Source organism: Panulirus ornatus, chromosome 21 (assembly GCF_036320965.1).
Source record: "Panulirus ornatus isolate Po-2019 chromosome 21, ASM3632096v1, whole genome shotgun sequence".
Lineage (NCBI taxonomy): Eukaryota > Metazoa > Arthropoda > Malacostraca > Decapoda > Palinuridae > Panulirus > Panulirus ornatus.
The window spans coordinates 28,339,725-28,358,250 of NC_092244.1; the positions used below are offsets into that span (position 1 = coordinate 28,339,725).

At 41.6% G+C, this 18,526-nt stretch overlaps 1 protein-coding gene and 1 non-coding gene across 2 annotated transcripts in view; both read left to right on the forward strand.

The window, feature by feature from the left end:
* Positions 1-18,526, forward strand: part of LOC139756433 (uncharacterized) — a 106,753-nt gene that overhangs the window by 75,922 nt on the left and 12,305 nt on the right. The window contains exons 3-5 of the mRNA XM_071675872.1: positions 6,004-6,119; positions 10,623-10,742; positions 16,176-16,236. Of these exons, the coding sequence (XP_071531973.1) occupies positions 6,004-6,119; positions 10,623-10,742; positions 16,176-16,236 (297 nt within the window). The remainder of the gene's footprint in view (positions 1-6,003; positions 6,120-10,622; positions 10,743-16,175; positions 16,237-18,526) is intronic.
* Positions 12,547-12,776, forward strand: LOC139756464 (small nucleolar RNA SNORA53). The gene has a single exon (XR_011714349.1). It is a non-coding gene; the product is annotated as a small nucleolar RNA SNORA53 (small nucleolar RNA).

Below are 18,526 nucleotides of genomic sequence, written 5' to 3' on the forward strand. Positions count from 1 at the left end.
GAAGGTGATTGGTTCTCAGTGAATGTAGGTTTGCGGCAGGGGTGTGTGATGTCTCCATGGTTGTTTAATTTGTTTATGGATGGGGTTGTTAGGGAGGTGAATGCAAGAGTTTTGGAAAGAGGGGCAAGTATGAAGTCTGTTGGGGATGAGAGAGCTTGGGAAGTGAGTCAGTTGTTGTTCGCTGATGATACAGCGCTGGTGGCTGATTCATGTGAGAAACTGCAGAAGCTGGTGACTGAGTTCGGTAAACTGTGTGAAAGAAGAAAGTTAAGAGTAAATGTGAATAAGAGCAAGGTTATTAGGTACAGTAGGGTTGAGGGTCAAGTCAATTGGGAGGTGAGTTTGAATGGAGAAAAACTGGAGGAAGTGAAGTGTTTTAGATATCTGGGAGTGGATCTGGCAGCGGATGGAACCATGGAAGCGGAAGTGGATCATAGGGTGGGGGAGGGGGCGAAAATTCTGGGAGCCCTGAAGAATGTGTGGAAGTCGAGAACATTATCTCGGAAAGCAAAAATGGGTATGTTTGAAGGAATAGTGGTTCCAACAATGTTGTATGGTTGCGAGGCATGGGCTATGGATAGAGTTGTGCGCAGGAGGATGGATGTGCTGGAAATGAGATGTTTGAGGACAATGTGTGGTGTGAGGTGGTTTGATCGAGTAAGTAACGTAAGGGTAAGAGAGATGTGTGGAAATAAAAAGAGCGTGGTTGAGAGAGCAGAAGAGGGTGTTTTGAAATGGTTTGGGCACATGGAGAGAATGAGTGAGGAAAGATTGACCGAGAGGATATATGTGTCGGAGGTGGAGGAACGAGGAGAAGAGGGAGACCAAATTGGAGGTGGAAAGATGGAGTGAAAAAGATTTTGTGTGATCGGGGCCTGAACATGCAGGAGGGTGAAAGGAGGGCAAGGAATAGAGTGAATTGGATCGATGTGGTATACCGGGGTTGACGTGCTGTCAGTGGATTGAATCGGGGCATGTGAAGCGTCTGGGGTAAACCATGGAAAGCTGTGTAGGTATGTATATTTGCGTGTGTGGACGTATGTATATACATGTGTATGGGGGTGGGTTGGGCCATTTCTTTCGTCTGTTTCCTTGCGCTACCTCGCAAACGCGGGAGACAGCGACAAAAAAAAAAAAAAAAAAAAAAAAAAAAAATTCTCTTAACCTGTTATTACTTACTCGATGAAACCACCTCACACCACATATTGTCCTCAAAGATCTCATTTCCAGCACATCCACCCTCCTGCGCACAACTCTATCCATAGCCCACGCCTCACAACCGTATAACATTGTTGGAACCACTATTCCTTCAAACATACCCATTTTTGCTTTCCGAGCTAATGTTCTTGCCTTCCACACATTCTTCAACGCTCCCAGAATTTTCGCCCCCTCCCCCACCCTATGATTCACTTCCGCTTCCATGGTTCCATCCGCTGCCAAATCCACTCCCAGATATCTAAAACACTTCACTTCCTCCAGTTTTTCTCCATTCAAACTTACCTCCCAATTGACTTGACCCTCAAACCTGCTGTACCTAATAACCTTGCTCTTATTCACATTTACTCTCAGCTTTCTTTCACACACTTTACCAAACTCAGTCACCAGCTTCTGCAGTTTCTCACATGAAACAGCCATCAGCGCTGTATCATCACTGAGCAACAACTGACTCACTTCCCAAGCCCTCTCATCCACAACAGACTGCATACTTGCCCCTCTTTCCAAAACTCTTGCATTCACCTCCCTAACAACCCCATCCATAAACAAATTAAACAACCATGGAGACATCACACATCCCTGTCGCAAAGCTACATTCACTGAGAACCAATCACCTTCCTCTCTTCCTACACGTACACATGCCTTACATCCTTGATAAAAACTTTTCACTGCTTCTAACAACTTGCCTCCCATACCATATATTCTTAATACCTTCCACAGAGCATCTCTATCAACTCTATCATGTGCCTTCTCCAGATCCATAAATGCCACATACAAATCCATTTGCTTTTCTAAGTATTTCTCGCATACAATCTTCAAAGCAAACACCTGATCCACACATCCTCTACCACTTCTGAAACCACACTGCTCTTCCCCAATCTGATGCTCTGTACATGCCTTCACCCTCTCAATCTATACCCTCCCATATAATTTACTGGGAATACTGAACAAACTTATACCTCTGTAATTTGAGCACTTACTCTTAAACCCCCTTGCCTTTGTACAATGGCACTATGCAAGCATTCTGCCAATCCTCAGGCACCTCGCCATGAATCATTTTTTTTTTATTGTTTTGCTTTGTCGCTGTCTCCCGCGTTTGAGAGGTAGCGCAAGGAAACAGACGAAAGAAATGGCCCAACCCACCCCCATACACATGTATATACATGCACCTCCACACACGCAAATATACATACCTATACATCTCAATGTACACATATATATACACACAGACATATACATATATACACATGTACATAATTCATACTGTCTGTCTTTATTTATTCCCATCGCCATCCTGCCACACATGGAATAACATCCCTCTCCCCCCCTCATGTGTGCGAGGTAGCGCTAGGAAAATACAACAAAGGCCCCATTCGTTCACACTCAGTCTCTAGCTGTCATGTAATAATGCCCGAAACCACAGCTCCCTTTCCACATCCAGGCCCCACAGAACTTTCCATGGTTTACCCCAGACGCTTCACATGCTCAGATTCAATCCATTGACAGCACGTTGACCCCGGTATACCACATCGATCCAATTCACTCTATTCCTTGCCCTCCTTTCACTCTCCTGCATGTTCAGGCCCCGGTCACTCAAAATCTTTTTCACTCCATCTTTCCACGTCCAATTTGGTCTCCCACTTCTCCTCGTTCCCTCCACCTCCGACACATATATCCTCTTGGTCAATCTTTCCTCACTCATTCTCTCCATGTGATGAAACCATTTCAAAACATCCTCTTCTGCTCTCTCAACCACGCTCTTTTTATTTCCACACATCTATCTTACCCTTGCGTTACTTACTCGATCAAACCACCTCACACCACATATTGTCCTCAAACATCTCATTTCCAGCACATCCACCCTCCTGCGCTCAACTCTATCCATAGCCCACGCTTTGCAATCATACAACATTGTTGGAACCACTATTCCTTCAAACATACCCATTTTTGCTTTCCGAGATAATGTTCTCGACTTCCAAACATTCTTCAAGGCTCCCAGGATTTTCGCCCCCTTCCCCACCCTATGATTCACTTCTGCTTCCATGGTTCCATCTGCTGCCAGATCCACTCCAGTTTTTCTCCATTCAAACTTACCTCCCAATTGACTTGACCCTCAACCCTACTGTACCTAATAACCTTGCTCGTATTCACAGTTACTCTTAACTTTCTTCTTTCACACACTTTACCAAACTCAGTCACCAGCTTCTGCAGTTTCTCACATGAATCAGCCACCAGCGCTGTATCATCAGCAAACAACAACTGACTCACTTCCCAAGCTCTCTCATCCACAACAGACTGCATACTTGCCCCACTTTCCAAAACTCTTGCATTCACCTCCCTAACAACCCCATCCATAAACAAATTAAACAACCATGGAGACATCACACACCCCTGCTGCAAACCTACATTCACTGAGCACCAATCACTTTCCTCTCTTCCTATACGTACACATGCCTTACATCCTCGATAAAAACTTTTCAATGCTTCTAACAACTTGCCTCCCACACCATATATTATATTCTTAGTACCTTCCACAGAGCATCTATATCAACTCTATCATATGCCTTCTCCAGATCTATAAATGCTACATACAAATCCATTTGCCTTTCTAAGTATTTCTCACGTACATTTTTCAAAGCAAACACCTGATCCACACATCCTCTACCACTTCTGAAACCACACTGCTTTTCCCCAATCTGATGCTCTGTACATGCCTTCACTCTCTCAATCAATACCCTCCCATATAATTTTACCAGGAATACTCAGTAAACTTATGCCTCTGCAATTTGAGCACTCTCTCTTATCCCCATTGCCTTTGTACAATGGCACTATGCAAGCATTCCACCAATCCTCAGGCACCTCACCATGAATCATACATACATTAGATAACCTTACCAACCAGGCAACAATACAGTCACCCCCTTTTTTTAATAAATTCCACTTTAATACCATCCAAACCTGCTGCCTTGCCGGCTTTCATCTTCCGCAAAGCTTTTACTACCTCTTCTCTGTTTACCAAATCATTTTCCCTAACCCTCTCACTTTGCACACCACCTCGACCAAAACACCCTATATCTGTCACTCTATCATCAAACACATTCAGCAAACCTTCAAAATACTCACTCCATCTCCTTCTCACATCACCACTACTTGTTATCACCTCCCCATTAGCGCCCTTCACTGAAGTTCCCATTTGCTCCCTTGTCTTACGTACTTTATTTACCTCCTTCCAGAGCATCTTTTTAGTCTCCCTAAAATTTAATGATACTCTCTCACCCCAACTCTCATTTTCCCTCTTTTTCACCTCTTGCACCTTTCTCTTGACCTCCTGCCTCTTTCTTTTATACATCTCCCACTCATTTGCATTTTTTCCCTGCAAAAATCGTTCAAATGCCTCTCTCTTCTCTTTCACTAATCTTACTTCTTCATCCCACCACTCACTGTCCTTTCTAATCTGTCCACCTCCCACGCTTCTCATGCCACAAGCATCTTTTGCGCAAGCCATCACTGCTCACCTATATACATCCCATTCCTCCCCCACTCCCTTTACCTCCTTTGTTCTCACCTTTTTCCATTCTGTACTCAGTCTCTCTTGGTACTTCCTCACACAAGTCTCCTTCCCAAGCTCACTTACTCTCACCACTCTCTTCACTCCAACATTCTCTCTTCTTTTCTGAAAACCTCTACAAATCTTCACCTTCGCCTCCACAAGATGATGATCAGACATCCCTCCAGTTGCACCTCTCAGCACATTAACACCCAAAAGTCTCTCTCACGTGCCTATCAATTAACATGTAATCCAATAACGCTCTCTGGCCATCTTTCCTACTTACATACGTATACTTATGTATATCTCGCTTTTTAAACCAGGTATTACCAATCACCAGTCCCTTTTCAGCACATAAATCTACGAGCTCTTCACCATTTCCATTTACAACACTGAACACCCTATGTATACCAATTATTCCCTCAACTGCCACATTACTCACCTTTGCATTCAAATCACCCATCACTATAACCTCCCGTCTCGTGCATCAAAACTAGTAACACCCTCATTCAGCTGCTCCCAAAACACTTGCCTCTCATGATCTTTCTTCTCATACCCAGGTGCATATGCACCAATAATCACCCATCTCTCTCCATCCACTTTCAGTTTTACCCATATCAATCTAGAGTTTACTTTCTTACACTCTATCACATACTCCCACCACTCCTGTTTCAGGAGTAGTGCTACTCCTTCTCTTGCTCTTGTCCTCTCACTAACCCCTGACTTTACTCCCAAGACATTCCCAAACCACTCTTCCCCTTTACCCTTGAGATTCGTTTCACTCAGAGCCAAAACATCCAGGTTCCTTCTCTCAAACATACTACCTGTCTCTCCTTTTTTCTCATCTTGGTTACATCCACACACATTTAGACACCCCAATCTGAGCCTTTGAGGAGGATGAGCACTCCCCGCGTGACTCCTTCCTCTGTTTCCCCTTTTAGAAAGTCGAAATACAAGGAGGGGAGGGTTTCTAGCCCCCGCTCCCGTCCCCTTTAGTCGCCTTCTACAACACGTGAGGAATGCGCTGGGAAGTATTCTTTCTCCCCTATCCCCAGGGATAGTGGTTCTGCACATTGAAAATGAGGATTGAATTGCAGTTTCATACTTGGTTGCTGTTTCGTGCATTAGTGAGGTATGGCTTGGAATGGATAAATTTATTTGTTTGTTATTCAAAATTGGTGATTTACCTCCTTTTCTTGTTGAGTACCATGATATTACTCATACTGATTATACAATTACAGGCACCTGAGAAGGATCCCTGTTGTGTGTACATGAACTTCAAGCGGCCTATAGATTCTGCTGCTGCAGCACAGTTGCTGGACATTGCAAAAACAGCATCTGGTTTAAGTTTTGGAAGGTAACTCAGCCTGTATATGATTTTGAGGAAATTAACAATTGTGTCTGAGAAACATATTTCTTTGCTCAAAATTGGGCGTTAACATATTATTAAAACTCTATTTGTTTTGCAAGTAACTTTAGATTTTTTTTAGATATCTTTTTCGTGTTAGAAAGTGGTGAATGACCATTAATTCCTGGTGATATTTCAAATCTACAAAACTAGTCATGAAGTATACGAAGTCCAGTAGTGAGCTGAAGAAACTGTTTCTTTGAAAACTCAAGGCATAAAAATATAGCCAGATAATTCATTAAAGCAGCTATTCTACCATTGATAAACAAATGCCAGTAAACTGTCTGTCTGTCTGTATGATAATCATTTCCAATAGGACCCTCAAGGTGTTAAACCTTGGCAAAAGTCACTATTATTGGAGAACTCCATCACCACTTTTTAAAACTTTAGTGCTTCACCCTGAGCAGGCCATGGGCAGAGGAGAGTGTAATTTTAGCACAGCATTTACAAAGCTCCTATCAAATGATCCTACCACCTACTTCTGCCTTATGACATTTCTTCTTTCTTTCTTTCATACTATTCGCCATTTCCCGCGTCATCGACGTAGCGTTAAGAACAGAGGACTGGGCCTCTGAGGTAGCGTTAAGAACAGAGGACTGGGCCTCTGAGGAAACATCCTCATCCAGCCCCCTTCTCTGTTCCTTCCTTTGGAAAAAAAAAAAAAAAATGAAAAAAAAAAAAAAAAAAAAAAAGAGGGGAGGATTTCCAGCCCCCCCGCTCCCTTCCCTTTTAGTTGCCTTCTATGACACGCAGGGAATACGTGGGAAGTATTCTTTCTCCCCTATCCATTATATAAAGAAATGTATTTTGTGTTGTCAGCCCACCATTAACTTCTTCAAGTCTTTACATACTGGAAAGCAGCAAAAATTTTGTTTCTTCAGTCAATTTAGAGGACTTTCGAAAAACTCATTCATAAATTTCTTTGGTGCTTATGAAAAATGGGTTCTTTTCAAGCAAAGGGAAAATCGGTTTTTCTCAGAGCTTCATTAAGTGATAAGAAAGCTACAGAAAATCAAGTGAAAGAGGCCTCAACTTAACCTTGGTGAGATAAAAAAAAATTGGTGGAAATGGGTATATTTGATGAGACAGGGATGGCTGCTATGCACCCAAGTTTTTATGGCATGTATTTCTTCATTATGGTTACTAATATGTAGTTGAGTATCAGAGTCCTTTTGAGATCCATGTCTTTTATCATCAGATAAAATATTTTTTGAATTTCTTTAATGCATTTCAAATTCCATGTGCAGGTAGTGGTTTACAGCAACGTTGCCCCAGTGCCAAGAACGTAACTATTGTACAGGTACACCACCGATTTTCCTGCACTCTTGGTTCCAAAGCCTTGTCGGAATAACCATTTTGCTGGACCAACTGTGGTCATGTAATGATAATTCCTTAACACACCTCTAAGCCACTAATTATACATCTCCCATGTGTCTAAAGTATACCATGGACTGCTAGAAATTTAAATTAAACATATATTAAATGTTTGAGCTTCCTAAGATGGGAAGTCTGTCCTTAGATTGTTTGAATCCAGTGGCATATCATGGGTATGGCAAGTTCCCTGGGTGCCACTTGAAGGGGGCGCCACTGGTGTAGTGGTGTCCTGGATCCAGACAATGATTTGGATTTAAAGATTTAGATTTCTTGACCATGAAAACATACCTTTGGCATTTGGAATCACATTGATATCATTATTAGTTCAATAGTTATTCACAAAAATTTATATTTTTGTAATGGCGTCTTGGATCCAACAATGATTTGGATCACTCCCAAAATCTAATGAATTGGCCCTTGTGTCGTTTCTGACTTTCCCTGAAAATTTCTTTAAAATTTGTTCATAACTTTTGTTGAAAATTGCTCACAGACTAACAAACAAACGCTGTTAAAGACATAATCTCCATGGTGGAGGCAATACAAATGAAAATATTAGTGTCATATGCTTGGACAGGGGCGCAGTTTCATTGCTTGCCATAGGTGCTATCTCCCTTAGATATGTCCCTTTTTGAATCCTGAGGGGTCTTCTTCTTCTGTTGTTTGCGTTTTCCTAGGTGTGCATCACCAGAATAATGCAGTTTCGTCTGCATTATACACCTGCTCAGGACTGAGGTGCTCGTCAGCTCTGAGTTCGGCAAATTCGTCCACATACTCAACAGCTCCTTCGTGGTTTGCAGACCGCCTTTCTACATGCACTTTGTTCATGGAAATTCCATGACGAGTCTTGAATCTTTGAAGCCATCCTTCGATGTAGTCATGCTCATGTTGTAATTTAAGTTCCTTATGGAATAACTTATCCTGGTCCATTATCATGTTACCTGATAAGTCCACTCCATCACTCCAACGCTGTCAAAACCATTCTATCATCACTCGATCTTGCTCAGTACTCTTACCATCTTTCATAGTTTTTCTAATCATCATTTGCTTCTTGGAATCACTGTCTGCATAGAATTTCAATATTTTCTTCATTTGCTTCTTTATATCATAAACAGGTTGATGAACCAATACTGTAGATGTCACACAGCTTAAGAACCGAAACACCTCGGTCCATTTTCTCAAAAGTTGTACTTTATCTTGGATCGCTATGGACTGATATTTATGTTTGACACCTGGACTAACACTCATATGTCTTAGAAGCCATAGCTAGGATTAAATTTAAGCGAAATAAGCTAAGAATCTCACAGATATGCGGTATCACCACCAAGTGCAGTGTAAATAATGTGAATAAGCGGGCCCTACACACAACGCCATCTGTGGCCACCCAGTAAACTAGTCTGGTGGCTGCGGTAATTTCAAGTTCCCTCACATGATTTTGTTCGGACTAAAGGAGATGCCGAATCATCCATTGCCAGAAATTCAGTGGTGTATCTGTATAAGAAGGCCATGGGTCCCAGCATCGTAGAGAAGACAAAATTTGATAGTTGGCACAAAAACATGGATTGTTTATTGATGTGAGGTCCCCTCTTCTGAGCAATGTAGATCTAAGAGAGATCTAATTGAATATTGAAAACGAGAGGGGAGGATTTCCAGTCCCCCACTCCCTTCCCTTTTAGTTACCTTCTTCAACACACAGGGAATACGTGGGAAGTATTCTTTCTCCCCTATCCCATGGATAACATATAGACATATACATATTTTTTTTTTTTTTTTTTTTCATACTATTCGCCATTTCCCGCGTTAGCAAGGTAGCGTTAAGACCAGAGGACTGAGCCTTTCAGGGAATATCCTCACTTGGCCCCCTCCTCTGTTCCTTCATTAGGAAAACTAAAAAAGAGAGGGGAGGATTTCCAGCCCCCCGCTCCCTTCCCTTTTAGTCGCCTTCTACGACACGCAGGGAATACATGGGAAGTATTCTTACTCCCCTTACTCCCCTATACATATATATACACATATTTATACTTCCTTGCCTTCATCCATTCCTGGCGCTACCCCACCCCACAAGAATAGAATAAAGGCAGATAGTGTGAATTGTGTGCATGGGTATATATGTATGTGTCTGTGTGTGTGTATATATGTGTACATTGAGATGTATAGGTATGTATATTTGCGTGTGTGGACGTGTGTGTATATACATGTGTATGGGGGTGGGTTGGGCCATTTCTTTCTTCTGTTTCCTTGTGTTACCTTGCAAATGCGGGAGACAGCGACAAAGTAAAATAAACAAATAATGAATATGCACATACACACACACACATTTTTTTATGTACATATTTGCCATTTCCCGAATTAGTGATATAGCTTTAAGAACAGAGGACTCAGCCTTAAGAGGAATATCTTCACTTGGCCCCCTTCTCTGTTCCTTCTTTTGGAATATTGAAAACGAGAGGGGAGGATTTCCAGTCCTCCACTCCCTTCCCTTTTAGTTACCTTCTACAACACGCAGGGAATACGTGGGAAGTATTCTTCCCTATCCCATGGATAACATATAGACATATACATATATATATACACATATTTATACTTCCTTGCCTTCATCCATTCCTGGCGCTACCCCACCCCACAGGAAACAGCATGGCGAGGTAGCGCCAGGAAAACATGCAAAAACGTCACATTTGTTCACAGTCAGTCTCTAGCTGTCATGTGTAATGCACTGAAACCACAGTTCCCAATCCACATCCTGGCCCTATGGACCTTTCCATGGTTTACCCCAAATGTTGCATATGCCCTGGTTATTAATTTTTTTTTATTCAATGCACTTAGATATTTTAAAACTAGAAGATTTCAAAGAAGTTACAGTATTGGGAAAGTGTTTTGCAGCATGAAAAATGCAAATCTCTTGAGCTTCTGATTGGCAAATCCCCATGCCCCCCTCCATCCAGGGTGTTTTTCTTGATTCTCAAGGGGAGGTAGGTGGTGGCTGCATTCTGAATTTGTTTTGTTGAAATTCCATATTTATGTTTTGATAAGGACTCGCTGATAGTCCTACATCATGAAAATAATGAACTCTTTTCTTTACAGAAATTGCTTCTTAACTTTTAGGACATCAGAAGAAGCTAGTTCAATGCTAAAGAAGGCATCTGGAATGGAATTTGGTGGTCTTAAGCCATACGTTGACAATGCATATAAATCACTTAGTGCGTAAGTATGTCTTTTTATTTTTGTAGAGGAATTTTAATACAGGATTGGGGATCAAGTGTTTAACAGTACTGATGGCTTTGCAAAGTTATGTATGAGACTTGTGTTGAAGAATGTTTGGTTTGGAAAGATATTTGTTTTGCAAATTTAAAAATGTATTTTTTAGTTATAATGATTACTTATTGAGAGAACTAGAGTGTTATATCTATATCTCTGATGCCTGTTCCAATTGGAACTACCTCAAAGTGGGTGGCCACGGCAACAGTCTCTCCATAACTAAAGAACTCCAGTGCTGCTTCTTAGCCATTAGTGCCTCACCCTTGACAGGCCACTGGCAGAGGGCAAGTCAAGTGCAGTGTTTGCAGAGGCTCCTATCTAATGTTCCTAATGACTCCTTCTATTTAATGCCCCTAACTGCTTCTTATACCTAATAATTCTGTTTTAATTGTTCTTACCTGCTACTTCTATTTACTACTACCATTTTGCCAAAAGGCGGGGCTAGTGCATAGTGCTCACAGCAGGAAAATCTAGAGTCACTAAGAATGAGCTGCATGAGTTAAGTGTTGCCATGTACATATGACTAGAGTGCAGCTGTGGTTTTGAATTTAGGGGTAAAAGCATTTATGCTCAATGTGTGGTATTGGTCCTTTAGTCCTTTTAGGAGGGTGTATTCCTAGGTCATCTCCAGGTGGGAGATTTTTAGCCATAATAGAAATGACAAAAAACAGGTACAGTAAGTTATTGTAACCCTGCTATATAAACAGTGAAACTATGGCACACAGCTGAGGCCTTTAAATCTTTGCACACTACTGCCATTTAATCTGAGAGTTTAACCAGACTTCAGCATGTGATCATACTTCTAACTTTATTTCCTGTGCTTAGAGATTGTTTTTCTCTAACAGTATATTTAGAATCACTCCACTGCCTCCAGACATGTAAATATAATGGGCTTTTTGTTATGAAAATCACATATAAGGTGTAAAGAGCGTGAAATCCAGTGTGCTTGAAGTTGTTACCATACTGAAGATGAGACATAATTATTGTAATTTCATTTCTCTTTGTATATTTATTTGTAGCTATCAAATGTTTTTAAGAACTTAAAAAGTTGATGCCAGATATGGAAACATTATGGTTTTACATTAATAAAAACGTTATAAAGTAAGGGCCAGTTATTGTTTTATATTTTACTGAAGAATTCATACTCATCAGGAATGCAGCTGGAAATTAATTCTGATGCCAGAGACTTGAGATGGTAAGACTGTTGTAGAATGCACAGCAGATGGTATCTTGGTGAAGGAGAGATATGAAAGTATACTTGAAGATAAAAGAAGAGGCATTATGGTGAAGATGAAAATGCCATATATGAATGAAGAGATAGATGTATTTTAATTTAAGATATGGGATTATATAAAGTGTAAGTTTGAGTGCAGAGGTTGAGATGTGATAGGAGGTAGTTGTCTCATTTGATGAGTCAGTTGTGCTTTCAAAGTGGAAAATTAAGAAGTACCCGTAATGGTGTGGAAGTCCATGTTTCTCTTCAGCAAGTAGGACGTTTGTTGAAGATATATGTAAGTGAATTTATAAGCTGTGTACTTTTGATCAACCCCTGTAACAGGGAATAAACTGAAAAAATAATTGATGGATATGAAAATGTTTTATTTGCTGTTTATTGGATGACCTAAAATACTTGCACGAGTTATAGGCATATTTTATGTATTTATGTATTGCTTAATTATCTTACTAATTCTGTCTTCTTAATGACCTTCATCGTAACAGGATTTTATTGTAGTTAGGTCCATTCTTACTCAGCATGTTCCTTAGGTCCACCAACAGGACTTCTTTGTCCACCAACTTTACCGGTTGGTTATTGTTGGTGAATGAGTCATTGGCATGCAAGACAAAGGTACCTCCTCCTGCTAGCAAACCTCTCCAACCACATCTTGTCAGTTTGGTTTGGCAAGGAGAGACTTAGTTGCCCAGCGCAGCAGAAAGTCTTGTTGTGATCATGTTGGTGAATTAGCTGGTGTTGGGGACAATCAATCTTAAGGTGATAGATAAGTAAATGTATGTATGTTTAAGGATTGTGCTTGAGTAAGACTGTGAACATTATTAGGAAAACCACCTCTTTCATGATTGAAATAATGTCGTAATTATTGCATGATATATTTATTTAGGATCAGTGTAGTAGTTGCCTGCATTTAACCCTTAAACTGCAACATACATCTTTTGTCAGTACATGAGTATGTGTGACATATATCACCTGAGACAAAGTTTCATGACACTTATTTTGAACTGTGCACCAAATGTAGCATTCATAAACTTTAACATCACCATGCCAAAACAAAGATAGATAAAGGATTTATTTTTTATTTTTCTTACATTTGCAAACTTTAATTTTTATTTATTTATTTATTTTGCTTTGTCGCTGTCTCCTGCGTTAGCGAGGTAGCGCAAGGAAACAGACAAAAGAATGGCCCAACCCACCCACATACAAGTCCACATACGCAGATATACATACCTATACATCTCAACGTATACATATATGTATACACACAGACATATACATATATACACATGTACATAATTCATACTGTCTGCCTTTATTCATTCCCATCGCCACCCCGCCACACTTGAAATAGCAACCCCCTCCCCCCTCATGTGCACGTGGTAGCGCTAGGAAAAACAACAAAGGCCACTTTCGTTCACACTCAGTCTCTAGCTGTCATGTAATAATGCACCTGAAACCGCAGCTCCCTTTCCACATCCAGGCCCCATAGAACTTTCTATGGTTTACCCCAGACACTTCACATGCCCTGGTTCAATCCATCGACAGCACGTCAACCCCGGTGTACCACATCGTTCCAATTCACTTGCATGCCTCCCACCCTTCTGCATGGTCAGGCCCTGATCACTCAAAATCTTTTTCACTCCATCTTTCCACCTCCAATTTGGTTACCCACTTCTTGTTCCCTCCACCACTGACACATATATCCTCTTGGTCAATCTTTCCTCACTCATTCTCTCCATGTGACCAAACCATTTCAAAACACCCTCTTCTGCTCTCTCAGCTAAACTCTTTTTATTACCACTCATCTCTCTTACCCTATTATTACTTACTCGATCAAAGCACCTCACACCACATATGTCCTCAAACATCTCATTTCCAGCACATCCACCCTCCTCAGCACAACTCTATCCATAGCCCATGCCTCTTAACCGTATAACATTGTTGGAACCACTATTCCTTCAAACATACCCATTTTTGCTTTCCGAGATAATGTTCTCAACTTCCACACATTCTTCAATGCTCCCAGAACTTTCGCCCCCTCCCCCACCCTATGATTCACTTCTACTCCCATGGTTCCATCTGCTGCCGAATACACTCCCAGATATCTAAAACACTTCACTTCCTCTAGTTTTTCTCCATTCAATCTTAACTCCTAATTGACTTGTCCCTCAACCCTACTGTACCTAATATCTTTGCTCTTATTCACATTTACTCTCAGCTTTCTTCTTTCACGCACTTTACCAAACTCAGTCACCAGCTTCTGCAGTTTCTCACCCGAATTAGCCACCAGCGCTGTATCATCAGCAAATAACAACTGCCTCACTTCCCCAGCTCTTTCATCCACAACAAACTTCATATTTGCCCCTCTTTCCAAGACTCTTGTATTCACCTCCCTAATAACCCCATCCATAAACAAATTTAACAACCATGGAGACATCACACACCCCTGCCGGAAACCAAAATTCACTGAGAACCAATCACTTTCCTCTCTTCCTATACGTACACATGCCTTACATCCTCGATAAAAACTTTTCACTGCTTCTAACAACTTGCCTCCCACACCATACATTCTTAATACCTTCCACAGAGCATCTCTATCATCTCTTATCATATGACTTCTCCAGATCCATAAATGGTACATACAAATCCATTTGCTTTTCTAAGTATTTCTCACATACATTTTTCAAAGCAAACACCTGATCCACACATCCTCTACCACTTCTGAAACCACACTGCTCTTCCCCAATCTGTTGCTCTGTACATGCCTTCACCCTCTCAGTCAATACCCTCCCATATAATTTCCCAGGAATACTCAACAAACTTATACCTTTGTAATTTGAGCACTCACTTTTACCCCCTTTGCCTTTGTACAAAGGCACTATGCAAGCATTCTGCCAATCCTCAGGCACCTCACCATGAGTCATACATACACTAATTAACCTTACCAACCAGTCAACAATACAGCCACTCCCCCCCCCCCCCCCTTTTTTTTTTTTAATAAATTCCCCTGCAATACCATACAAACCTGCTGCCTTGTCGGCTTTCATCTTCCACGTAGCTTTTACTACCTCTTCTCTGTTTACCAAATCCTTCTCCCTAACCCTCTAACTTTGCACACCACCTTGACCAAAACACCCTATATCTGCCACTCTATCATCAAACACATTCACCAAACCTTCAAAATACTCACTCCAGCTCCTTCTCACATCACCGCTACTTGTTATCACCTCCCCATAATGTAAGGATAAGAGAGATCTGTGGAAATAAAAAATGTGGTGGAGAGCAGAAGAGGATGTGTTGAAATGGTTTGGGCACATGGAGAGAATGAGTGAGGAAAGATTGACAAAGGATATATGTGTCAAAGGTGAAGGGAAGAGAGAGAAGTGGGAGACCAAATTGGAGATGGAAGGATGGAGTGAAAAAGAATTTGGGCAATTAGGGCCTGAATATACAGGAGGGTGAAAGGAGAGTAAGGAATAGAGCGAATTGGAATGATGTGGTGTACCGGGGTCGACGTGCTGCCAGTGGATTGAACCAGGGCATGCGGAATGTCTGGGGTAAACCATGGAAAGGTGTGTGGGGCTGGATGTGGAATTGGTGGTGTGGTTTTGGTGCATTATAAATGACAGTTGGAGACTGAGTGTGAACAAATGTGGCCTTTTTTGTCTGTTTTTCTGGCAAGGCATATGAAGTGGCTGGGAATCAATGGAAAGATCATTGGGTCTGGTTATGGATAGGGGACTGTGTTTTAAATGAGAGCTAGAGAATGGATTTGAGCAAATGCATCCTTTCTCCATCTCCCACTATTATGGGAATTGGTGTACAAGTATGGGAAAAAAAATTATGTTGCCAAGGCTGTGACTGCAAGACCTTACACTGCAAGTGAAAATCTTCCTTGGTGAGTTTGTATATTTGGGAGTACAATCTCATCATACAATTTATTACTCCTAAGGAGTCTACATTTCCTTGCTAGAGCTGCAGAAGCCTTTAGAAAAGTTCTGGATATTACCAGCACATATACATAGAAATCGGTCTTGGGGTAATTTGAATGAATGAATGGTTTAATACAGAGAGCGTAGTAATGGATTTTGATATTTTGATTTATTGCCCATTTACATGCACTTACTAATTTCATATAATTATTGCAGGGAAAAAGCGGAAAAACGATCCTCAGATACCACCAAAGCACCCCCATCCAAAAAGATGAAGGTAAGGTTAATCTTACTAAAAGTTAGTAATACAGTTGTTGAAGCATAAGGAATTTCTATCTATTATATATATATTTATTTATTTTGCTTTGTCGCTGTCTCCCGTATAAGCAAGGTATCGCAAGGAAACAGATGAAAGAATGGCCCAACCCACCCACATGCCCATTTATACACATACACGTCCACACACGCAAATATACATAAGAATACTTCCCACGTATTCCCTGCGTGTCGTAGAAGGCGACTAAAAGGGGAGGGAGCGGGGGGCTGGAAATCCTCCCCTCTCACTTTTTTTTAATTTTCCAAAAGAGGGAACAGAGAAGGGGCCCAGGTGAGGATATTCCCTCAAGGGCCCAGTCCTCTGTTCTCAACGCTACCTCGCTAATGCGGGAAATGGCGAATAGTATGAAAGAAAACATTACTTTTTCTTTTCTTTCAAACTATTCGCCATTTCCCTCGTCAGCGAGGTAGCGTTTAGAATAGAGGACTGGGCCTTTGAGGAAATATCCTCACCTGGCCCCCTTCTCTGTTCCTTCTTTTGGAAAATTGAAAAAAAGAATGTGATGGGAGGATTTCCAACCCCCTGCTCCCTCCCCTTTTAGTCGCCTTCTACATATATATATATATATATATATTTTTTTTTTTTTTTTTTTATATACTTTGTCGCTGTCTCCCGCGTTTGCGAGGTAGCGCAAGGAAACAGACGAAAGAAATGGCCCAACCCCCCCATACACATGTACATACACACGTCCACACACGCAAATATACATACCTACACAGCTTTCCATGGTTTACCCCGGACGCTTCACATGCCTTGATTCAATCCACTGACAGCACGTCAACCCCTGTATACCACATCGCTCCAATTCACTCTATTCCTTGCCCTCCTTTCACCCTCCTGCATGTTCAGGCCCCGATCACACAAAATCCTTTTCACTCCATCTTTCCACCTCCAATTTGGTCTCCCTCTTCTCCTCGTTCCCTCCACCTCCGACACATATATCCTCTTGGTCAATCTTTCCTCACTCATTCTCTCCATGTGCCCAAACCATTTCAAAACACCCTCTTCTGCTCTCTCAACCACGCTCTTTTTATTTCCACACATCTCTCTTACCCTTACGTTACTTACTCGATCAAACCACCTCACACCACACATTGTCCTCAAACATCTCTTTCCAGCACATCCATCCTCCTGCGCACAACTCTATCCATAGCCCACACCTCGCAACCATACAACATTGTTGGAACCACTATTCCTTCAAACATACCCATTTTTGCTTTCCGAGATAATGTTCTCAACTTCCACACATTCTTCAAGGCTCCCAGGATTTTCGCCCCCTCCCCCACCCTATGATCCACTTCCGCTTCCATGGTTCCATCCGCTGCCAAATCCACTCCCAGGTATCTAAAACACTTTACTTCCTCCAGTTTTGCTCCATTCAAACTTACCTCCCAATTGACTTGACCCTCAACCCTACTGTACCTAATACCCTTGCTCTTATTCACATTTACTCTTAACTTTCTTCTTTCACACACTTTACCAAACTCAGTCACCAGCTTCTGCAGTTTCTCACATGAATCAGCCACCAGCGCTGTATCATCAGCGAACAACAACTGACTCACTTCCCAAGCTCTCTCATCCCCAACAGACTTCATACTTGCCCCTCTTTCCAAAACTCTTGGATTTACCTCCCTAACAACCCCATCCATAAACAAATTAAACAACCATGGAGACATCACACACCCCTGCTGCAAACCTACATTCACTATACATACCTATAAATGTCAATGTACACATATATATACACACACAGACATATACATATATTCACATGTACATAATTAATACTGTCTGCCTTTATTCCCATGGCCACCTCGCCACACATGGAATAACATCCCCCTCCCCCCTCATGTATGCGAGGTAGCGCTAGGAAAAGACAACAAAGGCCACTTTCATTCACACTCAGTCTTTAGCTGTCATGTAATAATGCCCAAAACCACAGCTCCCTTTCCACATCCAGGCCCCACAAAACTTTTCATGGTTTACCCCAGACGCTTCACATGCCCTGATTCAATCCATTGACAGCACCTCGACCCTGGTATACCACATCGATCCAATTCACTCTATTCCTTGCCCGCCTTTCACCCTCCTGCATGTTCAGGCCCCAATCACTCAAAATCTTTTTCACTCCATCTTTCCACCTCCAATTTAGTCTCCCACTTCTCCTCGTTCCCTCCACCTCCGACACATATATCCTCTTGGTCAATCTTTCCTCTCTCATTCTCTCCAT